The sequence below is a fragment of the Chelon labrosus genome, assembly GCF_963514085.1.
Source record: "Chelon labrosus genome assembly, chromosome: 13".
Lineage (NCBI taxonomy): Eukaryota > Metazoa > Chordata > Actinopteri > Mugiliformes > Mugilidae > Chelon > Chelon labrosus.
The window spans coordinates 2866104-2894069 of record NC_140346.1 but is presented as its reverse complement, the minus strand read 5'-3'; the positions used below and the strand labels follow the sequence as shown (position 1 = coordinate 2894069).

Below are 27966 nucleotides of genomic sequence, written 5' to 3'. Positions count from 1 at the left end.
AAAATCCATTTGGGTTCAATTATTAAGATGTAAGAGCAATCCAAGAAAAATAGGTTTATTAGTGTTTTGTAATTCCTTAATCCTCCCGCACACGTCTTATATAATGTTAAATCTAAGGCTAAGCTTTCTGGTTTGTGGGGCGGGGTGGAGGGTAAAGATCCAGCATTAAGAGCCAACAGTGTCAGTGAGACCGACAGAGCAACTCAAATAAATAAAAGCAGTTATCACTATCTCCATGGCAACTCAACTTAATCTGTCCAAACTGATGAGAACCAGTGTGACAAATGTTCAGAAATGTGTCGGCTTTAAGACGACCCACTGAAAACTGTTCAGCGTGCATCAGAAGAAATCGACCTGCTTCAAACGCTGCAAAGAACAATGAACACATGTGAGTCAAACAGTTAACTTTATTTATGTTCAGGTAAAAACATGAACCTGATGCAGTAAATTATTGCAGATCTTAGAAACCAGCACATGAACGATTGGGCCAGGAGAGCATACGGTGGCGCCCTCCCCTGGCCACAGACTGCAGGTGCACACCACGGTTTGTTCCAAGCCAGCAGTGCAAAGAAAAAAATAATAATAATCAACTACAGCAAGAAATAAAGACAATATAGAAAATTAAAAAAAAAAAAAAAAAGGGGGGTAAAGCAGACATTCCCACCTCAAACTGGGTGTGAAACTGCATATATACTTTATTCCATAAATGAACTTGAAATGCTATCTGGCCATGAAACGATAAAATAAGACCAGCCAAATTTTGTGCCCAGCTACATTATGTGTTGAGGGTTGCTCAGAGCTTGGTCTACCAAGATAACCCTACACATTACAGTAGGGCCCAACAGAAAGACACTAACTCTATCAAAATAAGAGCAGAACAAATTTACCTGATCAACACATTGGTTACAACTCTCTATAATAAGGAGGCCAGAACACAATCTCAACTCGGGTAGAGGGGAGAAAAAGATAATATGAGTTTATCACTACCCGCATTCAACCAACTGCAACTCCATTTTCCACCACTCGAAGCGAAGACACACGAGGGGGGCAAACCAAAAATGCAACACACAAACCGGGGCCAATATAATACAGAACATAATGCGAACAGACAAACCGAGGGGAGACATGAAAACAAAGAACTATTCTATCAAATGTGTAGAATGAGCAAAGTCTGCAAATTTGTCTGTACAAATGATCTTTGGAGCTAAAGTAAACCTAGCTTGCTCAATGGACCCCCCCGCCCCCCATCCACCCCAACACCCAGTGACGCTGTCCACCACTCTGAAGAGGAGACATCCCTTTTCTTTTTTTAAATATCACATAGCAATGCAATTTAAAATGTCACCCAGATGTTTTCATCTTTTTAACATTACTCAACTACTGATATAAGTTTTTACTCTCTTTTTTTTTTTTATAGTTTAAGTTCTGAGTCATGGAACACCTTTCCATTTTTTTTTTTTTTTATATTTTTTTTTGAGAGACAGGGGCAGCAAATATATATTTAAAGTCTTAATTTTTCTGCAAGCTGCTTTCTCTAACAAGAAGGCTGTACACAGAGCCTTAATGTATGTGATTACAAAAAAACTAAGAAGGAAGTCATGATTTAATCAGTCGCTGTAGAAGGCATTTGAACGTGAGATGTGGCGAGATCAGGAAAGGTGGAAAGACTGCTGGCCCTCGCGAGCCGCAATCAACAGTTTCTCTCGCATGATCTCTATGCTGGAGTAGTCAGGCAGCTTCAGGTAGTTGACACAGGTCATGACTGATGGCAGGAAGTCGTCCGGGTTCTCCGTCGACTCGAACGTCTTCCTCACGATCGTCAGAGGGGGATTTAAGCTCCGGAAACCTAGCAGACGAGGCCAGCACATCGGTGAGTGTGAAGCAAACTCATAATACAGTCATGTCTGAAGCCTACTTTATGACGTTTCAGAGACTGAGCTACTTAAATAATGATACTCACCTCCAACTGGCAGTCTCGGGCTTCCTGTGACAAACTGCAGGAAGAGTCTTTGCTGCTCGGCGTCAAAGCTGCTCAACACCTCAAACAGGAACCGAACTGCACGGCTGTAGAAACACAAGGAAATAAAATCAAACTTGAGGCTTAACTTACATTTAATGGAACTCTTTTCAAAACTATCAAAAATATGCTTCATTTTTTTTCAGTTGGTGCAACAAGGCCGTTGACTGAGGTGTAGCAAAATGTCCTGCCCATTTAACTAAATGTGCCGTCATATTGAGATGCTGTTAGATAAGAAACGGCTGGAACTTTTGTAACTGAGCTATTGTGATGGAACACTTCCTTTTTTCAAATGTGTCATAGTTGGATCTCACCTGTCATGTGTATATCCATGGTCCGGTCGACAGCACTCCATCAGCGTCTTGACATCCCATGTCTCCGATTTACTGCCACACAGCAACTGGTCAAGCTACAGAGAGCAATTAAACAAGAGAAAAGAGGGTCAGAGAACACAAGCCATGACTACAGTTTTTATTTTACAAGTGAGCCAAATTTAGATCTCCTTCAAAATGAATACTGATAATAACATGAAAAGGGAGAAAAAAAAGGATTTCTCTTACCTCCTCTGGATAGAAATACTGCAGGTGATGCAAGGGGAAGACTGACTCGAACCCTTCCCTAAATGACTCAAATTGTCTGGACACTCCTTCATTTAGAGTCCAGTACACCACCAACTACAGAGAGAGAAGAAAAGAGTTAGCACTAAGAAGAACAACAAAATGAGAAAGTATGAAAGTGAGAGTATTGTATACCCTGAGATACTCCTCCAGGTTGTAGATTGTGACTGCGACGTCTTTGCCACCCTTCTTCAGCTCAATGTTCGGGAACCCTGGAAGGGTGAAGTCCAAACCCAGGTCCTCCACTGAGCAGCCGTTCATGTTCAAGCTCTCTAGAGCCTGCTGTAGGGTCTCCCTTGTCTGATAGATACAAACACACTCAAGTTAACTAACTGGAAAAAGTGAGGAACAATTTTAAGTGTTCTAGTAACAATCTATTAATCAGATTCCCCTGAATTGTGCTTTACCTGTGATCGGTCCTGTTCCAGCCTCTTCTTCTGGCGGATGATATCCTCCAGGTGCTGGATGGACTTGGCCACACTGGGATCAATGTTGACCAGGTCATGAGAGCTTATAGACATCTCGTGCCTCAGCATCCACTTATAAAATGGCAGCCCCAAGGGCAGATCCAGCTAGATAAGGCAAGAGGAAAGGGATTCAAGGAGTCCATTGAAAGACAAAATACATTAAATGGCAAAATATGTTTAAAACGGCTGAAGCCCTTTTGCAAGTCTAAACAAGATTAATTTAGCAAACAGAAGAATCTCTTTTCACTTCTCTAAATCTTCTCTAAATTCTCAAAGATCTACAAATAAAGAAAGCAGGAGTCATTACCAGTCTGAAGTCCATAATGGCTTTGGCCATTAACTTCCCTAAGAAACGGAACTTCATTTTGATTTTGGCTATGTGCGCTGGTTTGGTTGTCCTGCCGAAGGGAACAGCGAACAGTCCTCTGGAGCTGAACATGTACTTAGTTCCCTCTTGGTTTCCTGTTGAGTGAGAAAAAAGTGTGATTAACATTACACCTAGAAAAACTACGAAATATACAGTAACATTTACAACAACACATCTGAAGGTCAAATTGTTTTATCGATCTGCAAAAATGTTTTGATCAAAACGGACAGAGCCTCCAAAACATGTGGGAAAAACTAGACACCCTACCTGACATACTTTTCATAATACAAGATATAGACTGGTACCTTTAGGATTGGCCAGAGTAACCTCTTCGCCTCTCCAAAGGCCAAGATCGGCCCGCTGAAGCTCCTGAGACACCAGAGCATAGAACTCCAGAGTGGGACCAAGACCTGTGCCGACCTGAAAGAAAATAAAAATGAAGACTCTTCTGCAGAGACATATATAGCATTGGTTTCAATTTTCAGATAATTGAAACTAAAAGGTACCTCATTCTCATACTGAATCTCCAGCATTGCCCTCGAGCTGCCAAGATCCTGCATGACAGACTCAGCCTGCTTTAGGAGCTCGTCACGGTTTATCGTCCTCTGAAAGCACGAGACAAAGGAGGGAATGACACGACCGATATGACAACTATAGCGGTACACTATCAGAAGGTTGCAGGACACAAAGGGGTTTGGATTCCTTTGGATGTACCCACAGCAGTACAATGCTTTATCAAACACATTGTACCTTTTTCCTGTCGAGACGTGGTGCAACTCTGCTGTCCTGAGAATCTGACTGGTTGATCTCAGGGTTTGTGTCCAGGAGGCGTTGCATGGCTCTGTCACGGTCAAAGGCAGTTACATAGAACAACATCTGCCGGGTGTCAAATGGGAAGAAGAAGGGGCTGTAGAGAAGGAGAGGGAAAAAAAAGTGTTGAGACAACCAATTAGCATTACCTGAACATCCTTGCTCATTAATATTTATTGGTCATTCCAGTTCTGCAATACCAGTGAATGATTGTCTTCTAGCTCCACCTTTCATACATCAGTATGACACACTTACCAAGTCTTTCCAAGCTCGATGAGCCAAGTAGGGATGTTTCCTGTCATGATGACCAGAGGGTCTTGTAGCTGACGGTTAGCTTTGGCTGTCAGCTTACTGTTAATGAACTCAGTTGTAGGGATAATTTCCTTACATGCAGCATTCTGCAAAACAACCAAAAACATTCATATTACATATCACAAAAGTATGAACAGTCACTTGCATATATAGGGATATTATTTATATTATAGATATTATTTAGTTGTTGATCAGTTTAAATTCTCATAATTATTTATAGACTCAAACGGTTCAGCGCTCAAATTCAAGGCAACTTGAAATAAACCAATTCAGTGTGAAGGAAACTTACATCATACAAGTAGAACCAATATCTACTGATGGAGTGCAGGACCCTCAGCAGCAGGTTGACCTCTAAAGAAGGGTCATCAAAGGTTATGGTCTCTGGTGGCTCCGAAGTGAGGTATGTCTCTAAGGGATTGATGACGCTGGGACATACACCATCTGGAAGCAATGAAAATCAATAGCGTTAATTTCACACACTGTATAGACTCAGACTTGTAAGAAGCAGATTAAGGAGAAGTGGTGTGATCTTAACAAAATCAAACTTATTGATCTGGTGACATGATTTTTGATCTCGAAACATCTTAACTAGAGTCAGTTGGCAATATTAAACCTAGTTTGAACAACGCCTCATTCCTATGAGATATGCAAGATTCTCACCATGCCACAGCTCATCCTGCTTCTTGGCATTGCGAGGTGAGGTTTTGGTAGGAGCAGTCTGGGCTCGGCCTCTCTTTCCGCCCACAGCATCTTTGCTACCATCCTCGTCCTCTCTCACAGGCTTATACCTGTCAGGAGACATGACAGAATATTTTGAGTTTCACATTTCAAGATCCTTGTAAATGTAATAAAAGATTTTCAGAAGGGAGCATTCTACAGTTAAATGTGTGAAACAAAAACTATCTACAATACGTTTGGAATCAGAATTGAACATTAAGTTAGTACACCTGCTTTGAACTTTGACTGTTTCAACTCTTACCCTTTTGTGACAAAATTTTTAAATAACTACAGCAGTACTGTTAATTAATTTAAATTTTTACTGGCCATTCAAGTTCAGGCTAAATGTCAGTCAACCAAATCCCACAGATGTCACAGGGGAAAGTTAAGAATGATCAACAATAGAACGTTTAAGTGGCAGTAGACCTCTAAGATTTTGAGAAAGTGATTTTACCATATTGTGTGCGTTTTGGTCCAGATGCCAGCTCGCCCAAGTGGGTTCGCCTCATCGTCCGTTGACTCCCTTTCTTCCTCTGCCTGAAGACTGTACTGCCGTACAGCCTGGTATACTGTCATGTTGTATGGTAGCAGGTGGTCACCAATGTAAAACTGTAGTCTGTGACGCACGCTGCCGGAATTCAGGAACTGTGCCGCCTGAGTAACAAAAAATAAAAATAAAAATACATACTGTGTATTAATTATACTAAAGTTATAGTGAGATTCAGGTCAAATGCATATTTAGAGGATAGTCAGCATACCATACAAAAAAATGATAAGCCTTATTTGACATGAAGGGAATCACATACCAACGATTCATCTATTTCATCATCTGAACCGTCATCATCACTGTCTTCATCTTCTTCCCTGATTCGGCCATATCCTGTTGAGACAAGATTTAAATTCTGTTGATTCGAACAGAGTAGCAAGTTATGGAAATAACTAAAAGTACAACTTTTGGCCACCTGATGTTTTAAAATATTTAAATTAGCAGCATTATCAGATTTGGTTAGCAAGGGATTCAACCAAGTTACATGCATCTACGCTTCAGACAGACAGCACAATAGTATCCCCCATACACATTTAACGTCTTCAAAGCCATGCAGTCCTTTACCTCTGACAACAAGATATCTCTCAATAGCCTGTACCAGGGCCAGGGGGTCAATCTTCACAGGACCGCCTTTCCACTGTTTAACATTAGTGCAGTCTGGGTGTCTCTGCAGCTGACACTTGAGCTGATGTGTGTTAAAGAACTTCAGTGCCTGAGATCCCCTGGAAAGAGAAATTCACAATTAAAATGAAAAAAGTCTACCCAACAATATCACTTAGAATTTTAACATAAAATATAAGAGAAACCACGGACCTGCTGCCATTGCCGTTGCCACTGGGGAAATCGTGCACCTTGACAGGGAACTGCTCCATTTGGCTCAGACAGCTGTTCATTTTGTGCACCAGTGCCAGGTAAGGAGCGTTCTCTGTTGGTTCCAGACGACCTACAGGCTCCATTCCTGGAATCTGCAAAGTGAATAGCAAAGAGGAAAAGGGAAAAAAGAAATTAACAAAGCCAACAAGAGATCCCAAACACAATGGAGTCGGCCTGATATGTATTCCACTCTCTTAACATACATTTGTATACTCAGACCAAATATTTTCATTAGAATACAAAATATTTTAATCTCTCACCGGACAGCCAGAAAACACATGTAGGAACCTCTTGAGCCGCACGTCACGACTCAGCAATTCCCTGTCTGTGCTGGTGGTCAGGTAGACCAGGAGCTGCTTCACCAGCCCACTGTGCTGGATCTCAAAAGACGACACGTCTGATTCGGACACAATACTGGAAATCTCCACTAGACACTCCATTCCACCGTCCACCTGTGAAACACACCATCACAAATAATGTTTTAGACCTCGGGTTCTACATTAATTAACACAATCACTTTGTGACACGTCAATCCAATACATTTATTACTCTGTCTTGACTGACAGGGCACGGAGGTATCCTGTTCATTTTTAATTTTTAATTATTTTTTTTAAACCACCGTCATCAGTGTTAACAATTACTACAACACCTGCAACTTTAATGACAGCTTCTAAAACAGCAATTCATGTTGCTCAGTAATAAATAGGTTGTCACAGTGTATGTTATACCTGCAGGTTGAGCTGCTCGGTGGCTGTGCAAAGTCTCTGGAGTACATTCAGTGCAGGGTTGCTGCCATCCACATTTTCAGAATTGAAGTAGCGCTCCACAAACTTGCTTGCCTGTTCTTTGATCCACGCCTTTATTTTGTCCCTGCACGATGAGAGAAGAAAAAAAAAGAGTGGTTACCAGTACGGGATCATTCTACAAGAAAAAGAGATCTGGATAATAGAAGAGTAAGAAAAGACAAGACTGTTTTCATTGCCATACCTGTTGTTTGAAATCGAGTCCTTCGGAGGTGCCCTTGCCAGGCCACTCACTCCTGCCGTGCGTGACGGCTCCGAGTTGGCATTGTTGGTTTGTGCACCCAGCTTCCCCCAAGTCTTGGGATTGAGACTGGCCAAGAAGGATGATTTGGGCGACTGAGTACTAGTAGGGCTTTTAGCTGCAACAAAGATTGGATATAGTTCTATTAATACCAATATAACAGTGACAGTAAATTCATCGCTCAATTATGCAGGTTTTAGCTGTGTAGTAAAGCTGAGAGTTATGCATCTATGCAGGAATATAATATACATTAAAAAGAGATTAAAAGGTACTTCTTCGATGTGTGTTTGGACAAAACATGGACCTAGATTAGAATATGGCAAAATTCCGTTATAAAGAAAAGAGCTTTGTGTTTTGGTGGGAAGCCTATTGAACAAAATATCACCTAATGTGTTTACAAGTCTCCAAATGTGTCTAGTGGTGATCTTTTATCATTACATATAACAGCACAGTAATACTTACCCTGATTGTCTACTTTATCATCATCCCTTGGGGGAGAGTATTTGGGCCTCCTCGGCCCTCTTTTAGGCAGTCGTTTCCTCTTTAGGACATCACTTAACCGCCTGTGAGGAGGAGAAAATGACTTGCTGATTTGTTACAATGACATTGCCAAACATACATTAAAATTCACAGATTAACACTAACATACCTACATTTTTTGTGAACACATACATATGTTACAGTGTAAAGCTCCAAGCTATAACCCACACAGGGTTCAATTTGTGTTTATGAGCTTAGTTTCTGGAGTAAAAGTGAATGTGGCCCAGTGCAACAAATGTATTTTTTAGACACTTCTGCAGCCAGCAAGCCCAAAACCACATTTAGCTTCAAACTCACCCCTGTGGGCTGAGGTCCAGCGAGTCGTCCATGCTGTGCTGGAAGCTGGGTGAGCCCAGGTCAGGAGTTGCATTATTAGCAGAAGTGGTGGACGCAGTGCTGATGGTGGTAGTGCAGAGACTGGCTGTGCCACTAGGACAAGCCTTTGGGGGACTTGTGACTAGAAAGCTCTCAGACTCTGCAAGGTTCTTCACCTGATGCATTACACCTGGAAGAGAAGCAAGAAAAACAGGTATTACAGGAACACCTTAAAACTAGCACAATGCACATCATGGCAGTTAGGCAAGAGTTACTTGTATGTCTGAAAGCTGTGTCTCAAGATTAACATGCAATGTCTGGGAAATCAAAACCACAGCTTAACACAAGCGGCATTACTGCCAAACTAAATTGATTTTGAACTACTGGAATCCACTTGTCATATGGATCATGCTTAGCTTGAGACAGGAACAGGACACTTGTGTCTTGTCCACTGTACAACTTGTCAAAAAAGATGTTGTTTGACAAGTTGAATCTTAACAACTTGAATCTTAACAGTTTGCATGTAAGAAGATGCAGCCTTTAGCTCTGAAATTTCCAGAAATAAATACCAAAATGTGGCAAGGTTGAACAATACTTTCCATCTCCAGTGAATATCTGAATAATTTCAGAAAATGTTACAGTCAACCTTTTTACTTCTTTCTGTCAATGTAGGTCATGTGCTCTGCTGAGCAGACAAGGACATGCATGAGTGCTCCACAGGATCATACACACTACCTTCTCTTCTGAAATAAACACTGAAGACATCGGGCAGCTTCTGCATTAGGATCTCAGCCATCTGCAGAGAGCCCACTACAATCTTCAGGTCCTGGCTGGACAGCATGGAGGCAATGTGACTGTGGAGATAAACAATCAAAGATAGATAAAATGTACTTTCAACTAAAAAAACGAAAAGTAATTCCTGTGCATCCTTGAAATGTTTTGGGTTAAAGTTATAAACTCTCTTTGAGACCATTCTGTATGTCAGTGCTAAATGAAAACAACTGCCCAGGCACTGTTACCTGGACACAGCATGGTTCCTCAGCACATCCTTCAGCAGTTCTGCATCAGCAAAGTAGATGATCCTGAGGATGGCTCTAAGGCACTTGTGTCTGACAGCAGGGCCGGCCGATGAGCTGTACACCTCATACAAGACCCCGAACAGAGTTTTGATAAAGCACTTTGCCAGCTCAGGGTCCTCCCTCATCAACTGGGCTCGTGCATCTTCTCGGCGAACCTCTTGGTGACTCCCTGGAGACGGACATTGAACAGGTCAGCTTTATTTCGTCACACACCGGTACTGTTGCAGTTCAGCCAACACTTAATAGACAAGTGGTCTACACCATTTACGCAGTTGGTAAATACACTACAACAGACACTGGAAGTGAGCTATAGTCTCTAAGTTAATAAACCAAAACTTATGCAAGTGTGAGTAATGGGCAAGGGAGCAAGAAAATATTGACTTGTACTAAACAATTAAGCACAATTTGTTTTTGGTCACCTTGTTTGTGAAAAATTACCTGTATTGGGGTTGGCAAGAGGATTGGGCTTCCTCTGGATACCGCGTGCTGTTCCTGTGTCTTCATTGATCTGCTGCATAGAGTTGAAGTCAATTGTGTACACACGACCCAGGGTTGACAAGCTGATCTCATCTTCTCCATTCTGATGGGCCGTCTGCAGGGTAAGATTATCACCCAATACACCCAATCACATACAGGTGATGCTGACACACTGTAGTTTGCTTTAATGTCATCAAGTGACATAACACTTTAAAAGCATCAATCCATTATTCATTCTTCACATACGTCCAGAATAACTGACAAAATCTATCTGAATATTTGAACACTGTCTGAAGCAAACAGTGGAACACAACACATTGCAATCTCTATCTCCAGCAAAGTTTCAAACAATATGGCAGTAATTTCTACCTCAATAATGCGGCTGTCAATGCGATTGTAAGGATGCCACAGTCCCCGATCATCCCTCCACTGCCAGATCGCTCCCTCGGTTGTCTGGGCACTGCCCTTCTTCAGCATGACATCCACGGCAAAGATACCCTCTCTGGGCAAGCAGGGCATCAGCTCACTGTAGGAAAAAAATGGTTTCAGAATTACACAAAATACAAAATTCAGTATAATAGAATTTCAACTTAAATGCCACCAAGTGAAATGGGCCTAATTTCTCTTTTAACAACTTTCCTCAGACAAGTCATTTTATTATGAATCTGCGCTGCAAATAGATCATTGTTAACTGAACACTGTGGCAGAATTAGTGTGTCTTTGGTTCAAGGTCGGAACAAAGAGGCAATAATATTTGTGGAATAGCTGTAGATCACTCTGACATGGGGACAACAGTGTCAGTAAATACAGCAGTGTACATGGTGTTTTTATAAATCATTTATTAGGGATGCACCAAATATTCACCCACCGAAAACTTTCGGCCGAAAATGGCCCAAAAGTGCATTTCCGGTTTTCAGCCAAAATACTTTTATCACCGAAACAACATGGCCGAAACAGGATGTTGTGATGACGCAAGTAAAAAACGCAGCCAGCACGGGCTTGTCTGGAATGGCCAACATGTCTGCCTTGTGGACGTATTTCAGTATATAAAGTATTATATAAATATTACATAAAGACCCACGGATAGCGTTTTGCAAAACGTAATGCTGAAATTTCAAGAGGGGTGCATCTGCAAAGAATTTCTCCATGTCGGGTTTAATTTATCACCTGAAATCCAAACAGCCAAGCAACTAAGTTTCCCAGTGATGGCACCAAGGCAAAGGGCAGGGGTGCCCCATACGTCGATTGCAATAGACTGGTATATCGCGAAGGCAGTGCGGGTAGATCGTGTGCCATTGGAAAAAAAATGTTGTAGATGTTAATCTAATCATTTATCTGCTGCACCACCAAAACAAATAGCAGGACAACAAGACAAATGTAAATTTTTATTTTTTTTCCTTTTCACTTTTTATTGCGACATGCCCATTTGCGGCACACATCCACAACCATGCACAACTTCAATTAAGACTACCGTCTTTCTTAAAGGGACAGCGCTATTTTTCTAAAGGTGCAGTGCACCAATTTTTTCTTTATAAAAACAAAAACAAATATGCTCAGTCTAACTACACAGTGGATCAATGCTGATTTCCAGCTGCAAAAGCTTCTGCTCCATTATTATTTAATGTACACATGAGTGGGGTCAAGTTAAACATTTGATTTTGAATTTTATTTTATTTTATTGTGCATTGTTGGAACGTGCTAAATAAATATTTTCATAATTTTGTAATGGATTTAGTCTTTGAAACATGAATATTAATTTATGCAATTGCAATGCCTTGATAGCCATAAATGCAATGCTACTAATAATCATCATAATTTCTTTCGGTGTTTCGGCCTTGGTTTCTTCACGTTCGGTTTCGTTTATTAGCATTTATTAGCATTTTCTTATTTAATTAACACATTTTTTTCTTTCATGTTGCATAATTTACAGGGTTATCCCCACCGACTCTCAAAAATGAAATTTTTGCCATACTGTTTGGTGTGACCTTAGCAAACAGATGTTACCATATGAGGGAGGTCAGTTCATAAAGCTCCTGGGGGCTCCGGGACACCAGTTCAATCTGCTCTTGGCAGCTGCCATTGGATGCTCCACACAAGAGGAAACGCAGAGTTTCTGCTATGTCTGTTTAAAAAAAACAATAAAAAGTACAAAATCACATTTCTTTTGTTAGCCCCAAATTAATGAGAAACTAAATGTCACAGCTTAGAAATGGAATTGCTTTAAAACAAAAATCTATATTTCTCAACAGTGAAAACATTATAGTTTCTAATAATCGGACCCAGGACATTTTGTCCTGACACAAAATTCCTTTGCTACTGAACATACAATATTTTGAAGGCTCAACGTTAAGGGTTGCATCCCCAAGTAACTACCCCTTTTCTGTAGAAATATGCAAGTGTAAGTAACAAGTGAGCCACAGTGTGATCCATCAGGGTGTGCACAAAGGTTACTCACTCTGCTTCATAAGCTGGACTGCCAGGCATGGGCAGTTAGAGCACATGAGCGAAAACATGCGCACAACCATGATGAACATCCCTGTGCTGAGCACGGGAGGGGTCACTACCAGCAGCTGCTGAATGTTAGTCAACAGGTCCCGTGAAGCCACCTCCTGCAGCAGGTTCTGTTGATTTAATAACAGATGCACAATAAGTGGGGAGTTGGATGGAAAATGGAAGCTATAATACTGAACTGGCAAACAACACAAATGGTAAGCATGGTTTTAAGTAATTTGAAAAATAAATGAGGCACAGACCTCTTCATGTTGAAAGTTGTCCACCAGCCTGGCAAAACAGAGACAAGTGCTTTCGACGGACTTCTTATCCTGAGACAGACAACATCGCCATAAGTTAAGTGAGAATTATTCCAATAAATTTCAGTTAAACAAATTACTGTGATAAATACTATTTTAAGAACAGATGCAACAGAAATATTGAACTGAATATGTTATGAAATTGATATAAGAAAGGGTATCTATACCCATGATTACTTTATATTCAAGCAGCTTTCTGATAACAAGATGAGAAAATGTAAGTGGGATTACCTGTTCTGCTCTATCTATACTGAAGCATAATGTATGCACATTTTACTGCCTGAATTTGCAGAACACACTTAAAAACCAAGGTACAGATGGTTACAGTGATCTGGATTTAAACTGAAAACAATAACAACGTACCCTTCCCAAGCCATGTTCTTTTTCCAACCTGACCTAAATGCATTTAAGATACTGGCTCATTGAAACATTGAAATAATAATAGGAATGTATCATTCTGACTTAGACAATAAATAGGATAGTATGACAAGCATACTTATTTTTATCCAAAGTGACAGACAGTAGGGTCTTGTTCAGTACTCATAAAACAGAATAGTTGACAAGTTCTCATTGTTTTTCTTCTATGTATTTAGCAGCAATTATGATTGTGAAGCTTTCTCCATGTTTCTAAATGCAAGTCGACTCAAAACCCCACTGTCACGTTTCTGCATCTACCGTATTTTCCGGACTATAAGTCGCTCCGGAGTATAAGTCGCACCAGCTAAAAAATGCATAATGAAGAAGAAAAAAACATATATAAGTCGCACTGGACTATAAGTCGCATTTTTGGGGGAAATTTATTTGATAAAATCGGAGACCAAGAACACATTTCATCTTGAAAGGCAAGTTATAGTACTAACAATAGAACAACGGGCTGAATAGGTGTCTGGTATGTTAACAGCTATTCAGATAACTATAGCATAAACAACATAACATAACAAGTTTACCAAACTCTCGATCTCACTCCAAATCACTAAATCCATTGAATTCTTCATCCTCTGTGTCACTTCTAAGCAACTCCGTGAACTTCGGAGGTAGACGGCGCACCGCCGCTATTACGCAGGAGTAAAAGAAGTAGCAGATACTGGCACACAAGCCTAGAGTGCCCTCTCGCGGCTGTCAGTGTGAAAATAACCAACACGTGAATTATATATTTTAATATATAAGTCGCACCTGAGTATAAGTCGCAGGGCCAGCCAAACCATGAAAAAAAGTGCGACTTATAGTCCGAAAAATACGGTAGTAGTTTATCATTGTCTGATATAGGAAAAAAGTACCTGGTGTGTGAGTCTCTGAGTCAACAGCGGCAGAGAATCAGCAACGAAGTGAAACTCATCTGGTGTTATGCTCTGGCAGCAGTTAGCGGCAATGGCCAAGGCATTCCTCTGCGCATTGATGCTAAAGAACTCTAGGTAGAGGAGGCAGTCAGCAAGCCCACCCTGTGTGGAAGATATGTTAACATTATTTTGGTGTAGTGCAGAGAAGACGGCTCAAGGGTATAACAAAAAGACACAGTGCAACACTCACTGCCTGCAAAATGGCTTTGCTGTGTCGCCTTGACAACATCTCCAAGGCAGTCAGGGCCTGTTCCGCTACGTCAATGAACTGGATCACCTGAAGCTGCAGACAAGAATGTCGAACAAGCTCATTAGCATATCAAAAGGCCGCCATTGGGAATTACCAAGTGATAAGATAAAATTTAGGTGTTACAGTGGCAGGGCAAGACAATGCAAAATACAATTTAGATACAAAATAGAACAAGTTCAGAGAAGAAAACTATATACGAGTAAATATATTAAGGGCACAAAAATATTTATGGCCTTTATCAAGTTTTAAGTAACAAACAAACAAACACTTACTACTACTATTACTACTACCTACAGTTTGAGGAAAAAACGACCAAAGTTCAATAAAAGGCTCAAACAGTGGAAGCTGAATATACATATTGACATTCATGATATCATGAATAATAACAAACTCATAGGAGGATTGCTAAAGTACTGAACCAAAAATGACATCAGTGCGTCAACAATGCCAAAGTAACTGAGACGTGGTGCACTTGAGAAAAAACAAGACAAAACAAAAAAAACTGAATTACAGTGCAGTATTTTACCTTCTCCAGGAAGACAGGAATCGCATCGACCACCACAGCAGAAGATCGTGGGAGTGCCTCCATCATGTAAGTGAGTGCACGTGAGGCATGATTCATCTGTATGCGTAGAGCAAAAGGTATAAATGAGAACAGTTGCATTACAAAAAACAAACAAACATTTAAAGCAAATAAAAAAAGAACAGTACTCACAATATCAAAGTTATGCTCCATTTGTAACAGTGTAATCTGTGAAAGAAAATTGAGAGTGTAAACATGAAATCAGATTGGTGGTTAAGGAAATAACACACGAAAATATGTGAAACAACTGGAAATGTAGGCTACTCTCGTCTGTGTTTTTCTGCTGCTGCTAGTCCCTTAGCTTTGGTCAAACCGTAGAAAAGACTGGAAAAATACATTCTTTGGGTCATTCCTTTTATGGTTCAAATCAGCCTTTTAATCATCCAGCACTGGACCTACACATAGAGTGAAAACGGACACCAACATGGTACTTACCAAAGCGGGCACCACATTCTTGACAGGAAATCCACCAAGTGTTTCCTCATTGCCCATCACCAGCAGCTGGCACATCTCTATTGCAGCTTGGAGCTGTTGAGACTCATCACCTGTGGCTTGAAGGCCCTGCAGTAGCTGCTGCGCCTTGGAACCTGAAAACAGGGATGGGAGTTTTATTCAACAGATATGTACACCAATCAGACATTACATTATATATCCTAATACCGGGGGACCAGCATTCGTATTAAACAGCCCTGAACAGTCGAGGCATCGCTGGCACCAAGATGTTAGCAGCAGATTCTTTAAGTTCTGTAAGTTGTGAGTTGGGGCCTCCATAGATCCAGCACATCCCACAGATGTTCAATTGGACTGAGACCTGGGCCAATTTAGAGGCCTAGCCAACATCTCAAACTCGTTGTTTTTCTCCTCAAACCATTTCTGAACCACTTTTGCTTTGTCGCAAGGCACATTATCCTGGTTTCTGAGGAGAACGTTGCCCATCCCAATGCCTCTGCTGGCTTGTCTTCTTCCCATAGTCCAATGTGTTCCCCAGGCAAGCGAGTTACACCGTTTCACCACTGTTCCTTCCTTGGACTATTTTTGATGGATACTGACCACTGTAGACCACCAAGAACACCCCTCAAGAGCTGCAGTTTTGGAGACGCTCTGACCCAGTCATCTAACCATCACAGTTTGGCCCTTGTCAAACTCACTCAAATCCTTACACTTGCCCATATTTCCTGCTTCTAACACATCAACATTGAGGACAAAATGTTCACTTACTGTCTATTATATCCCGCCCACTAACATGTACCGTGATGAAGAGATACTCAGTGTTATGTCTGATCGGTGTATATTCAGTGCGTAAATAAAGAGATGGATAGCTCACAAAAAGAACACAGACGTAAGTGATATTGTACTTACTGGCTCCACTGCCTATGGTCCTGTGGAACAGTTGAGACATGCGGGGTCCCAGGGGCCCAAAAAGATGTGGGGGGAGACCTCTGGCCTCCAGTAGTGCTATAGGAAAACACATACGACAAGATTAAAAGAGCAACTATTTATAACAGTTCAAATACTGAGTTTTAATTGTGATCAAATGGAAATCTGAGAGGGGGCTTTAACATACCTTGAAGCCTTCCCATTTCAGAATCATCAGACTCACTCTCTCCGGAGGTGGTCATGCCAACTGCTCCAGCAACTGAGCTTGAAGCTGGATACAGAAAGAACACAGCCTGTCAAGTTCAAGACCTTTTGATGCTTTTAAGCAAATGCCTAAAACTCAGGTAGGTATTAAATTCCAGTGTAAATGAATGTGCATATCTTGATCATCTAAACGTTTAACTTCCCAATTCAGCCTGTGTCTCTACGCATGTGTGTGTACATGTGATGTACGTATTCACCAATATTGTCTTTAAGATGCCTAAAAAGTCAAACTGCAGTGGCCAGCCTATCTGGAGCACCTGAACCTAGTGCTCACTGGAGTTGTGAAAACCCTCGTCTTTCCCTTACACAGCTGTTACTTCTTTTTGTTTGTTTTTGTTTTTGTCTATATGCCCACTTCCACCTGAATTCAACCGATTCCACAAATGTTCGCACACCATACCAAAGAATACTTCAATTGCAATCTCAATTTGCAGGCACTGCGTATCAATTCTCTTCTTTGTCATGCCCCATGGCTAGGATTGTAACAGGTGGGGTTGAAGGTACCTGAAGCTCCTTGTGATGCCTCATCAGTGCGAGCAGCAGATGAGTTGGCCCCATCTTGGTTGTTGTCGGAGTCGGCCATTTTCTCCTGGCGGCGAGCGTCGGCTGCCCCGCGCTTGCCCAGGCCTGAGCCCCGCCGACTGTGATGTGAGAAAAGAGATCACCAATATAAGTGACAGTAGAATACCCACACAGTTCAGCACATTCCCTGTTATCACTATAAGTAAAATAAATACACAGCAGTGGTTATCCGGAATATTTTTTTCAAGCTGAATTATGATTATGGTATTACATTTTTTTCATAACTAATGTACTTTCATTCTTACAATAGCAAAGTTTAAGATGCTTAGCTCTGACAGTAGTGTAGTTTAGTGAGTTTTAAAGGAGTAGGTGTGGTGTGTAAACAATAAAAACATCCAAGTCTGCTCCTTTTCTGATGCATACCACACTGTGTAAAAAGCCCATTTGTAGTCATACATTTCCTTATGTTTTATTAGAGGCTACTGTCTGAGGCTACAGCTCACAATACAGACAATGATCATGACACCAGGGTCTAGCCTGGGCTTTCCCCAAGATTTATAATGGTTGGTTTGTCTGTGAAGGCTCTCAGTCATCCAGGTCATGGTATATCCAAAAAAGGTTCAAAAAAGGCAACTGGACTTGTAGAGTTTTTTTCAGAAGACGTGTCACCACTCATCCGAGTAGCTTCTTCATTTATTTTATTTTGGGGGGGGGGGGGGGGGATTATTTAGGCTAATAAGGCTACCAGGTAGGGCTGAACGATTAGATCAGCGTATATCCACATAGCAGGAGTAGTCAGGGCATCGAAACGCAGCCTCTAAATAACGCATTATCTGCAGCGAAACTCGTTAATTCCGCCAATACTTTGTTATGATAGGCTAGTGCTATTCCCCGTTGATGTCTTCTGACTTGGATGATGTCATCTCTGAGCGGCGTGCGCACCTACTACGGTCGGCTTGTTTACCAGTAATTTGCTACTGCTATGGTTCGTCCACAACCTCAGAGTCGGACAAATATTCAGCCATGTTGCAAAAAACTAGCAGTAGCAAATTACAGGTAAACAAGCCGACGGTCGCGGGTGCGCGCGCCGCTCAGAGACATCGTCCAGGTCAGAAGCTTATCATCCGCGTCGCTCGCATCACGTGACCACCTTGTAATCGCGCAAGTTGCGGTTAGAAAATCGCGTTTCATCATATCGCGATTAGGGCTGGGCGATAAAACGATAACGATATATATCGCGATAGACACGTGATCGATATCAATAGAAAATACGTTCAATAGAATGTTCGATAATTTCACTTGAAATCCGTTAGAGGAAAACCCCGAGCCAGAACTGCAAGTCATTCTGGGGAATGTAGGCAGAGGAAGGGCTTTAGCCTCTCGACCTATCACGGCCCAGCTAAGCCAGGTCGGTGGCATCAACAACAACAACAAAAAAGAATGACGTGGAGTGAAGGAGAATATGAGTGCGACAGCGCCAGAGGAAATTGTAGATAGAAAAGGAAAGGTCAGTCACCAGTTTGGCAATATTTTGGTTATTTTAAGTCAGACAAGAGTCAGGGTCTGCAAACTTGGTGGCGAGTGAGCATAATAATTGGCTTTTGTCTCTCTTGATTAGTAGTGTAAGAGTCGTTAAGTTTCGTTTATCTGCCGGCCGAGTGAGTGGCTGCTGACTCTCGGTTAAGCAGGGATCCGCGAGCAGCGGTTATGAGTTGGTTAAGTTTCGTTTCTCTGCATATTGTGCGTAAGTGAGTGAGTGTCTGAGTGCCTTAGGTTGCTAGTGGTCAAGTCGGGTGGTACGTTTTGTTTCTCTGCCGAGTGAGATGTAAGATGTTTGAATGGTGCCGTTTATTGATATCAATCAAACGTGGTAGGACTCAACTGAGCCGGTTAAACAGACATCGAGATTCATGATTCTTGAGTCGTCTTTGATGGCCAGTTATATGAACTGAATCTTTTTTTCCACCGCTACTGAATATTATTTAAAAATTAAAAACTAAATGCTGTGGAATATGTCATTGTTATCATTTAAAAAAAAAAAAAAATAAATAAAAAAGGGTTATGACGGGATTTTTATGACCCTGTCAGTCAAAATGACAGACAACAGTGCCATACGACAAAACATCAAACCGATATAAGGAAATAACGGATGCAGTTCAGCACAGTTGAGAAGTCTGGGTAGAATAGGTTAAAAAGCCCAGGAAAAGTTTATGTTCAGTTTATGTCTCTCTGTTGCATTTTCATTCCTTCAATAACCTTCTGATAAAGCAAGAGGTGTGTTGCGAATTGTGTTAAAAAACAACTAGGATGCATATACTGAACATGATGTACACATGTTCAAAGAATGTTGTTAAAGCACAACTAATATCAGCATATCACACAGCAATCTTAATCGAAAGCAACATTTGGAAAGGTCTGATATGGAATATCCAAATAGAATATGCTGTCTGCATGACCCATATCAAACTCAGAATACTGTCGCATTCAGAATAATGAATAATAGTGGAATATTAGTGTGCATGTAAACAGACTATGGTTTGTACCTGGTGCTGGCACAGGAGCCCGTGGTCTTTTGGCGTGTGCTCCGCCGATAGCTGGGGAGCTCTGCTGGAGGAGACTCGCTACGCTTCTTAGTGGATTTTCTCAAACCTAGGGGGAAAAGGTCACATGTAACCTCACATATGGAACTAACAATGGTATAAAATTATTATTTCTGGAAAACATCGTCAACACAATGTCAATGGAAATCAGCAAGACATTTGTGTTGCTCTTTAGAGCTCCAGATGTTATGAAATATCATCCACAACAAGATTTGCTGAATATTTCAAATTAATTACTAAAGCAACAGTTTTTGGCCGTCAAAACACAATATAAAAAACACCCCACTATATTACATTTTAGATGAAGTTACTATGGAAATTTTAATGTATCTGTTTGAGCAGACATTAATGAGCATTGCTTAGTATAACTTTTCAATATAGTAAAAGGCTGTGCTGCTTAGAGACCTGTACCACCAGCCAGATGGGTATTAATAGTAACACAACCATGGCCCTATGACAGGACAACCTTCATGCTAGATCCCTGACTCATGATACAGGAGTATAAATATAAAACATAAAAAGGCTAAGACCAAATTAATTAAACGTATTTTGGACTTCATTTGACATTTGTGTGTCCCACTTGCTATTGAATGATACCTGGTCAAAAAGCAATCCTTCAATAGATTTCAGCACAAGTTTCCCAAAGATAAAAAAGTAACTTGGTGCAATCACAAATCTTTTCCTACAGGATAGGTTAAAGAAACACTAACTTAATGTGAACAAAATTGCATCTTGCAATGAAAAGTCATATAGAACTAGTGAATCACATACAACAACACAGAACATGCTTACCATTACAGCTGAAAGTAACAGAAGATATGCATGTTAGAAGGCAGAGGCTGTCAGATGAATATAGACTCAGCATATGAGTCCTTCCCTGCCCTCAAACATAACGTACCTCTGGTCAGCTGATGTGCCTGCACGTCAAAGTCAGCTTAGGAGGGGTCTCTCCATTTGGGCCAGGACACATGGCACAGAGCCCCCTTTAGTTACTATCCTTTCACCCATCTAGAACAGCCTGACCTCACATTGACCTGGATAGCTTACACTCACTTAACCTTACACACCAAGTTTCTATTGTGATAAACTTTACACTTGGATATCAAAGCCTAGTATTTAGTAAGGACTGATAAAATGGTGGCTAAAGCTTTGCATATCGTTAACTATTATGAAGCAAAAGGTATTTTCTTTCTCCAAATGCTGCCTTAAATAAATGTAGAATTGATTGTGTGCTGTACTTTGTAGGTACTTCATATTTGCTCTCAATTTGATTACATTTTAAATTTGGGCTATACAAGCTAGGATCAGTGTACCTATATGTTACTAGCCTGATGGTACAACAGTTTACAACCAATGAACTGTCACATACTATAGCCTGTTCATACCATTTCTTACCAGTTTTAGCTTCTGACCAATATATTGGCTTTCAGCAACACAGACGCCATCACGTTTCGTCTCGCGCTACAGAACAGTAAAATGCAATACTAACCTGATAACCTAGCTATTTGCCCATTAACAAAACACAAGAATACATCTTGATGTAAGAAAGTATCAATAAAAATAAACTGCACTATGATTATACTGTAACTCAGAGTTCTTCATTTGCAGTATTCATGACAACAGAACAATGATCAAGTCATACGACTATAAAAAAGGCCTCTGAAAGACACTTGCCACATGGTGTTGCGACCAGCCGTATTTGTGTTTATATTTATGTGTTTAGTCAGTCTTGAGTTTCAGACTAATTGTTTTTAAAGGCTAACTAGGCCATTCTAATCCATATGCATGGACCATATAAACAGTATTGAAAGCATACCGGTATGAATTTCTCTCACAAATCTATGGTAGCGGTGATGTAAATAGATTAGTGAGAGGCAGCAATACTTTAGACTGTGCCTAGTCTGCTGAAAAGCGTAAGAAACCATGTGGCTTTGTTTTGAAACAAAGACATTGCTGGACACAACAAAAGTCAAACTAACACAGAACAACAGTCTGTAAATCACTAAGACAACAGTGATTACAAGAGGTTGAATACAAGCATAGCCTAAAATAACAACATGTCCTTTAATATGACGAAAAATGTAAAAGTGACATGTCACTTGACTTCTCAACAAATGTCAAGTGAGCAGTAGGATTTGGTGTGTATTTTTGCAGTTTTCCCACAACATAAGTTCTTAAAATACCTCTGTAGTCCGTGAAATGTGTCATAGTAATACACTTACTCTTTCAGAAAAGATATCACAATTTTAAGAACAACTAATTTACTGTATAATTTAATATACCGACACTACATGAGCTTTACAGAATGCTCTGTTTCGGCTTGATGATTGGTTAACACTACTTTTGCATCGTCTCACAGAACAAAGATATGTTGTCGTTGCAATGCTAGCTTAGCTGTATTACCGGAGGAGCTGTTTAGTTTAAATTTGGGGCTCCAAGCTCCTGAAGGAGCACTTAAAAGAGAGGTGTTTGTTTGGCTGTGAGTTCAAATATCAACAGTCTTTCTCAGGAATGGCTTACTCCACCTTTAACTCTGAAATCTGAGCCAGTTCAGCAGCTCAGTGAAGTCCACACTCACCACATGTGAAACAGATATGCTAGCAGAGCACACACATGCTTTGTTGTATGCAGTGTATTAAAGGGTCACCAACTGTATTTATAAATTAAACTTGGACGTTATGGGTTGTGTTAAGCTCCAAATAAAGACATCCTAATGCTGCATGTAATTAGATAATTCATACTCAATTTTATCTGAGGTTACGCATTTATCTGTACGGTTTACATCTATGTGCTATACCTGCTGCCCAGTTGACCACTCTGTTTACCCCGCCCTGAACTTTCAAAACAGTTTGGAACCGATTAAAGTACCAGCCCCCCCCCCCTTGCCTGCATCACTCAGCGTGCCACCAATAACAAGGAAACCTATGAACTTAAATATTTCTGAAGAATAAGTAAATAGTACATAACATAAAGACAGAAAAAGAGGATCCATACAGATACTGTCACTCACTTGCTAGTTTAGCCTGTAATCCTGATGGACCAGGTTTGGAGGTCTCAGTTTTGGAGGATCCGGGCAAGGACAGTTTAGGTTTTGGCAGGTTGACTTTGGGGTTGAAGCGTGCTGCCCACTCAAATTTTGAAGAGCTGGCAGTTTTGGCCTGCTCCTTGTCACGTGTACTACGACGTGGGGAGGGGCTGGATGCGGAGCGAGAACGGCGTGCCTTGGTCTGATCTTTTCCCTGTTTGACTCTGGCGCCCTGCGTGGTGGCGCTGTTGGTGCCTGTGGCGGAGGAAGAGGAAGAGGTGGAGGCAGAGGAGGAGGAGTCTGTCACGTTGCTACACCCAGCTTTGGCTGAGGCGGCCGATTTAGACGCCAGCTTGGAGGGTTTAGCAGTTCTGCCCTCGGTACGATTGGGGAGGGACCCAGCGGTGCTACTTAGACCGGGGAGATTCTCCGCTTTCTTCCGTTTCTGTATTGGTGGGGGCCCAGCGGCCACACTCTTCTTGCCTTGACCTCGGCCTGACGATGCGGAAGGTTCTGAAGCAATTGATCTTTTCTTGGACTTAGCTGGGCTTTTCTTGGTCTCTGAGGTATTCTCTCTGGGTGGCGGGAGCGACTTGGGCTTCTTGGCAGGGGTCGGTCCAAAGGTACTAATTTGGTCAGGAGCTTCACTTCGCTTCAAGCCTCGGGTGCCTTCACTTTTAGACTGGTGGCCTGATCGCTCTTGTTCAGATGTTCCTGCAGCCTCTGGTTCGTCTTGCAACACAAATGAAGCCACAGACAGTGTAAGACCGCTTCTGTTAGGGAGAAGAAGGGAAAAAAATCCATCTTAGAAATTTTTGAAACCAATAAAAGTTAGAAATTGCAATACAACATTCACTGAACTTATGAGAACTTATGTCAAAAAGTAGACAAAATGCTAGACATGTATAAAGTACAAACCGTACATACACACACATACTAAGCACCAAGGAGAAAATAGAGGTACCTTCTTGAGCTGTGCCCTCTGGACTGGCCAGTGGCTGAGCTGGCTGTGGCTTTGGAAGCCTTAGAATTAGGTCTTCTACTTTCAGGTGGGGAATTTGCTTTATGTTTTACCTGCTCTGACTGCAACCTGTAAGGTTGGAAATTAAAGAGCAAGGAACAGTGTGGGTTTCTGTAATTAAGTCACATGAAAGAGACTTGATCAATCCTCAGATAATTTTGCCTAGCTGCATCTGCATAGCCTGTGATCATTAACACCTCTAGGGTAGCATGAAAAGTAGCTTCAACAGAGTTGATCAAAATTTGACTATGATTAAAAAAAGCAAGACTCACGTCTCTTTTGATTAAAGAGGCTAAAATAACCATTAAAAAATAAATTTATACACCAACCAAATACAATTGTACAAACACTACTCAAGTACAAATTCCCTTTTACTAAACACGCCTCATCTGCTGTTCCTATCAAATAAAACCCAAATGGTGTCCATAAAACTGATTTTTTTTTTTTTTTTTAGATTTTAATTTAAACTGGACAGTAAATATACAGGTAGACTCACCTTCCCGTGACTGTATGGTCTTGTGGCTGGGCCGCAGCAGTGTTCCTCTGTGAACGGCGCAGTGACCCCCCTGGATTGGAATTAGGCCGGTTGGACATTGGCACCTCTCTCCTGAAGGGACATACCCTTTCTAGACACTACCATTCACTGTAAACAAACAAAAAATCCACATATGAATATTAGAACAAAACCAATGGTTAGCCTTCTATCCATTCACTGGATTGTCCAGGTTGTTGTGCTATAGGTTAAGGCTCATTCAGCACCATCAAGCACAAGCTCATCCATCAAGCACATCTGAGATAATCAAGAGCAGAACTGTTTCATCAATTTTCCCAAGATTACTCCTCAAGATACAAACACTCAATCGAGAATAATTACTCAATCCTATTGCTCACACAATGATGTGTGTATGGGGTGCCATAAAGACCACATGCAAGTAACCTTAAAACTCACAACTAATACAATCCAAAACAATGAGCTATAACTAAAACAATTATATATACGTCATGTACACTAGCTTCCCTGGATCACAAGTTAACAAAATCAACTCTTTCTTCTAAAGATATATAGAAAAATCCACAAAGCTTGGTTTATATTCCCAGAACCCCTACACTTATCTAGCCTGTAACAGTGTCCCAATAACAGTCACAACATAAAGTATACTTATGTCAACAACTTAAAGTTAACCAAAAAATGCCCTTTAAACATCAAGTCTCACTGTCTTTATATAAAAAAATATCCCAATTATCTTAAGATGGTTGTTTTTTTAACATAAGTAATTTTTACCCCTCAACAAGAAATACGACTGGCATTTAATCACCAAGTTACAATAATAATCATCAGAGTATCACTTTACAATAAAAAGACACTAACCAAAGATTTCTTTGAGTATTAATGAGTAAGGTCATAGCCAAACCAAAACAGACCTACCATGGGGCAGCCTTCAGGTCAAACAAGCTGGCAAAAAAAAATGAATTATCCATAAATATTTTTAAACTAAAATCAGCAGTAGTTGGTATTCTTTAAAATGGCCATAATATTCCATAATACATACATATATGGCCACAGGCTTGTTAGGGACAAATTACACTCAGTTATTAATTTTCTTTTTGTTTTTATATATAAAGAAGTGTGATTTATATGCATCTCTTCTGATTCAATGGTATAAGAGAGGTGATAAGAAGATAACTGATATGAATGATTTTATCATCTGACAGACAAAGACTACTAAATCTCAACCTAAACCTATTTTTGTTTACCACAAACAGGAGATTAACAATTAAACAAAATTTAGTTTAAACCGCCATACCATGGATAATGATCATAAAAATACGCCACACGAGCCAAGCTTACAGGGCCACGTTAGGCCTGCACTGTCAGTACATCCTAGTCTTTGTTATTCGTCCATTCTGACAACTGGTCCACCATACTCGAGGATAATGTAATTAGTTGGGGACATTAAATGATCGACAGCTTGAAACACTAGCCCTATAAAGTTTCTTCTACTACACCACTAAAGAACGACAGTGTCCGTTTTTATACCCATGATCTACAGAGGCCTGTATTTCTGACGTAGTTGTCTTCCACCACCGACTATCGTTAGCATGTTTAGCCTCTCATATCGATAGCCAGTCCCATACATTTTGACAGTAGCTCAGTCGCATCCTTATCTATACAAAATCTACCACATCTCAAAAATAAACCGTCAAATCACTATATTAAGAAAGGGGTTAATATGCAAGTAATTGAGTACCAGAGATTGCTTACAGTTCCGTTGGCTAACGTAGCATTGGTTACATGGAAATGCGTAGTTGGCGTACCGGTGTGTCAACCTATCTAGCTAGCTCCCGACTAGACGAACTGCCAAATTCGGACAGCTATCTTATTCGTGACGTGAAGCGACATAATTCGCAATAAATGGCAAAGACGTCCCGTTAAGTGGCAAATAACGACTACGTTTACTTCAGATTAGCTACACATCGAAAATGGCAGCATCAGCTGGACCGTCTTTCCAAAGCGGTTTAATGTAATAAAGCTAGCAGGCTACTGGTAAACCAACGTAAGCTAACTGGGTATTCTGACTGCCATGACACACTTGTATGTGTCTGGCACACGATCGAGTTAAAAGTAAAAAAATAAATAAATAAATATATATATATACACGTCTCGCACGTAAGTCAGCTCACCTTCTATAATGTTTGGTGTGGTGGTAAAATCCAAAATACTCAACTGTCAAGTCGACAGGTAACGACGCAGATACAGGGCCACTCTCATAGCAACTGTCAACGCAAATGTTGTGTACAGAAGTATAGCTAACTATCGTTAGCAAGCTATGACAATCACCAATGTTTTCTAAGCTGACTTAAGGCCAATGCCTGCCTCCAACTACAACGCTAGCTAACGTTTCAGCTAATGTTAGCCACGGTACAAGTTGACTACTAACAAACAACGAGTCAACAAAGCACATGGCTCTTGTTTAGAGTTGGATTAAGGGGCAAATGCCGCCAAACGTCCTGTCCAGTACACGTTAATTGTCTTGGCCAAAATGAAATGTTTCGATGCTAGGTAATTATTAGCAAGCTCATGCTAGCTTAGCCAAGTAACACAACGAATGCTTCAATGACCGTTCGCTCGCAAACAGTAAGCTGGCAAAAATAAATACTTGGCCGTTAGCTACACAAGTTGTCGTTACTGTCGTTATAAAGCCAGTTGTCCGGCTGACAATTAATCATTGACCTTATCTCAATTAGCTACTGCAGGACAATCGCCTAGCTGACGTTTAGCGACGTTAAATCAAACAAAACCGTTATAGCTATTTCCAGCTAACCTTGGCATGCAAGCTAATTAATATTAGCAAGCCGTGTCTGTCGCCTGGATAACTCCTTGCCAGCTCGACTGGATAAAAATGGGATTTCTTTTACAAATAGCAGCTTCACTACAACTCACGTTTTCGGTGTTTTTGGTGTAAGGTTGTCAAATTTGGTTAACAATAACAAGTTGTCTAGCTAGCAGCTAGCATGTTAACGCTAGCTAGCGAAAAGAAATGGCCTCTGATACCTTTAGACACAAAAAAACAGGAAAGCAGGAACGGGATTCGAGATATTTTCGCAACACTGAATCATAATTCCTCCGATGTATTTCGATACTGAATGACCTCGAACGTCCAAAATGCTGTTGGCTGCGATGTCACGTAAAAATTCTACCTTTGGTATAATGTTGTTACCTATTTGTTCCAGTGTTGTAGTTGTAACAGACAGTGCACCAGCTCCTCTTTTCTCTCTCTACCTCTGCTACTTTCACATCAGCTGAGGGGGACCTACAACTGCAATATACATCCGCGTGATTCATCCGCTCAGGGACTATTTACTTCTGATTTTCGGAATTTGTTTTTTTCAAAGTCAACAAAGCTGCCGCGAGCAGAGGATGTACTGCTCAGAGATTATATAGAAATGTATTTTTCATACACAAATATGGCGATATGCCCGTAGGTATTCAGACA

The 27966-nt window shown here is 40.8% G+C and overlaps 1 protein-coding gene across 10 annotated transcripts; it reads right to left on the bottom strand.

Moving 5' to 3' along the window:
• Positions 1 to 389: 389 nt before the first annotated feature.
• On the bottom strand, positions 390 to 27966 carry trip12 (thyroid hormone receptor interactor 12). Of its 10 annotated transcripts, none has more exons than XM_084559558.1 (43): positions 27691 to 27966; positions 25398 to 25424; positions 24468 to 24614; positions 23915 to 24040; positions 22936 to 23723; positions 19869 to 19974; positions 17308 to 17444; positions 16727 to 16810; positions 16522 to 16617; positions 15598 to 15749; positions 15295 to 15330; positions 15106 to 15201; positions 14520 to 14612; positions 14270 to 14431; positions 12936 to 13004; positions 12638 to 12803; positions 12187 to 12304; positions 10552 to 10708; positions 10144 to 10297; positions 9646 to 9874; positions 9362 to 9480; positions 8609 to 8816; positions 8234 to 8334; positions 7715 to 7889; positions 7456 to 7597; positions 6988 to 7179; positions 6668 to 6819; positions 6419 to 6576; positions 6114 to 6187; positions 5762 to 5961; positions 5251 to 5378; positions 4880 to 5031; positions 4534 to 4676; positions 4219 to 4375; positions 3975 to 4073; positions 3774 to 3888; positions 3409 to 3563; positions 3042 to 3206; positions 2770 to 2934; positions 2578 to 2691; positions 2332 to 2426; positions 1961 to 2064; positions 390 to 1846 (listed from the first exon to the last, which is right to left on the bottom strand). In XM_084559558.1, exons 3-43 carry the CDS (start codon positions 24563 to 24565, stop codon positions 1650 to 1652), a joined length of 6177 nt encoding a protein of 2058 aa, XP_084415684.1. In that variant the 5' UTR covers positions 24566 to 24614; positions 25398 to 25424; positions 27691 to 27966; the 3' UTR covers positions 390 to 1649. The 10 variants fall into 10 exon arrangements, with proteins under 10 accessions (XP_084415684.1, XP_084415687.1, XP_084415688.1 ...); XM_084559561.1 differs by lacking the exon at positions 27691 to 27966 and adding an exon at positions 26654 to 27448; XM_084559562.1 differs by lacking the exon at positions 27691 to 27966 and adding an exon at positions 26235 to 26603.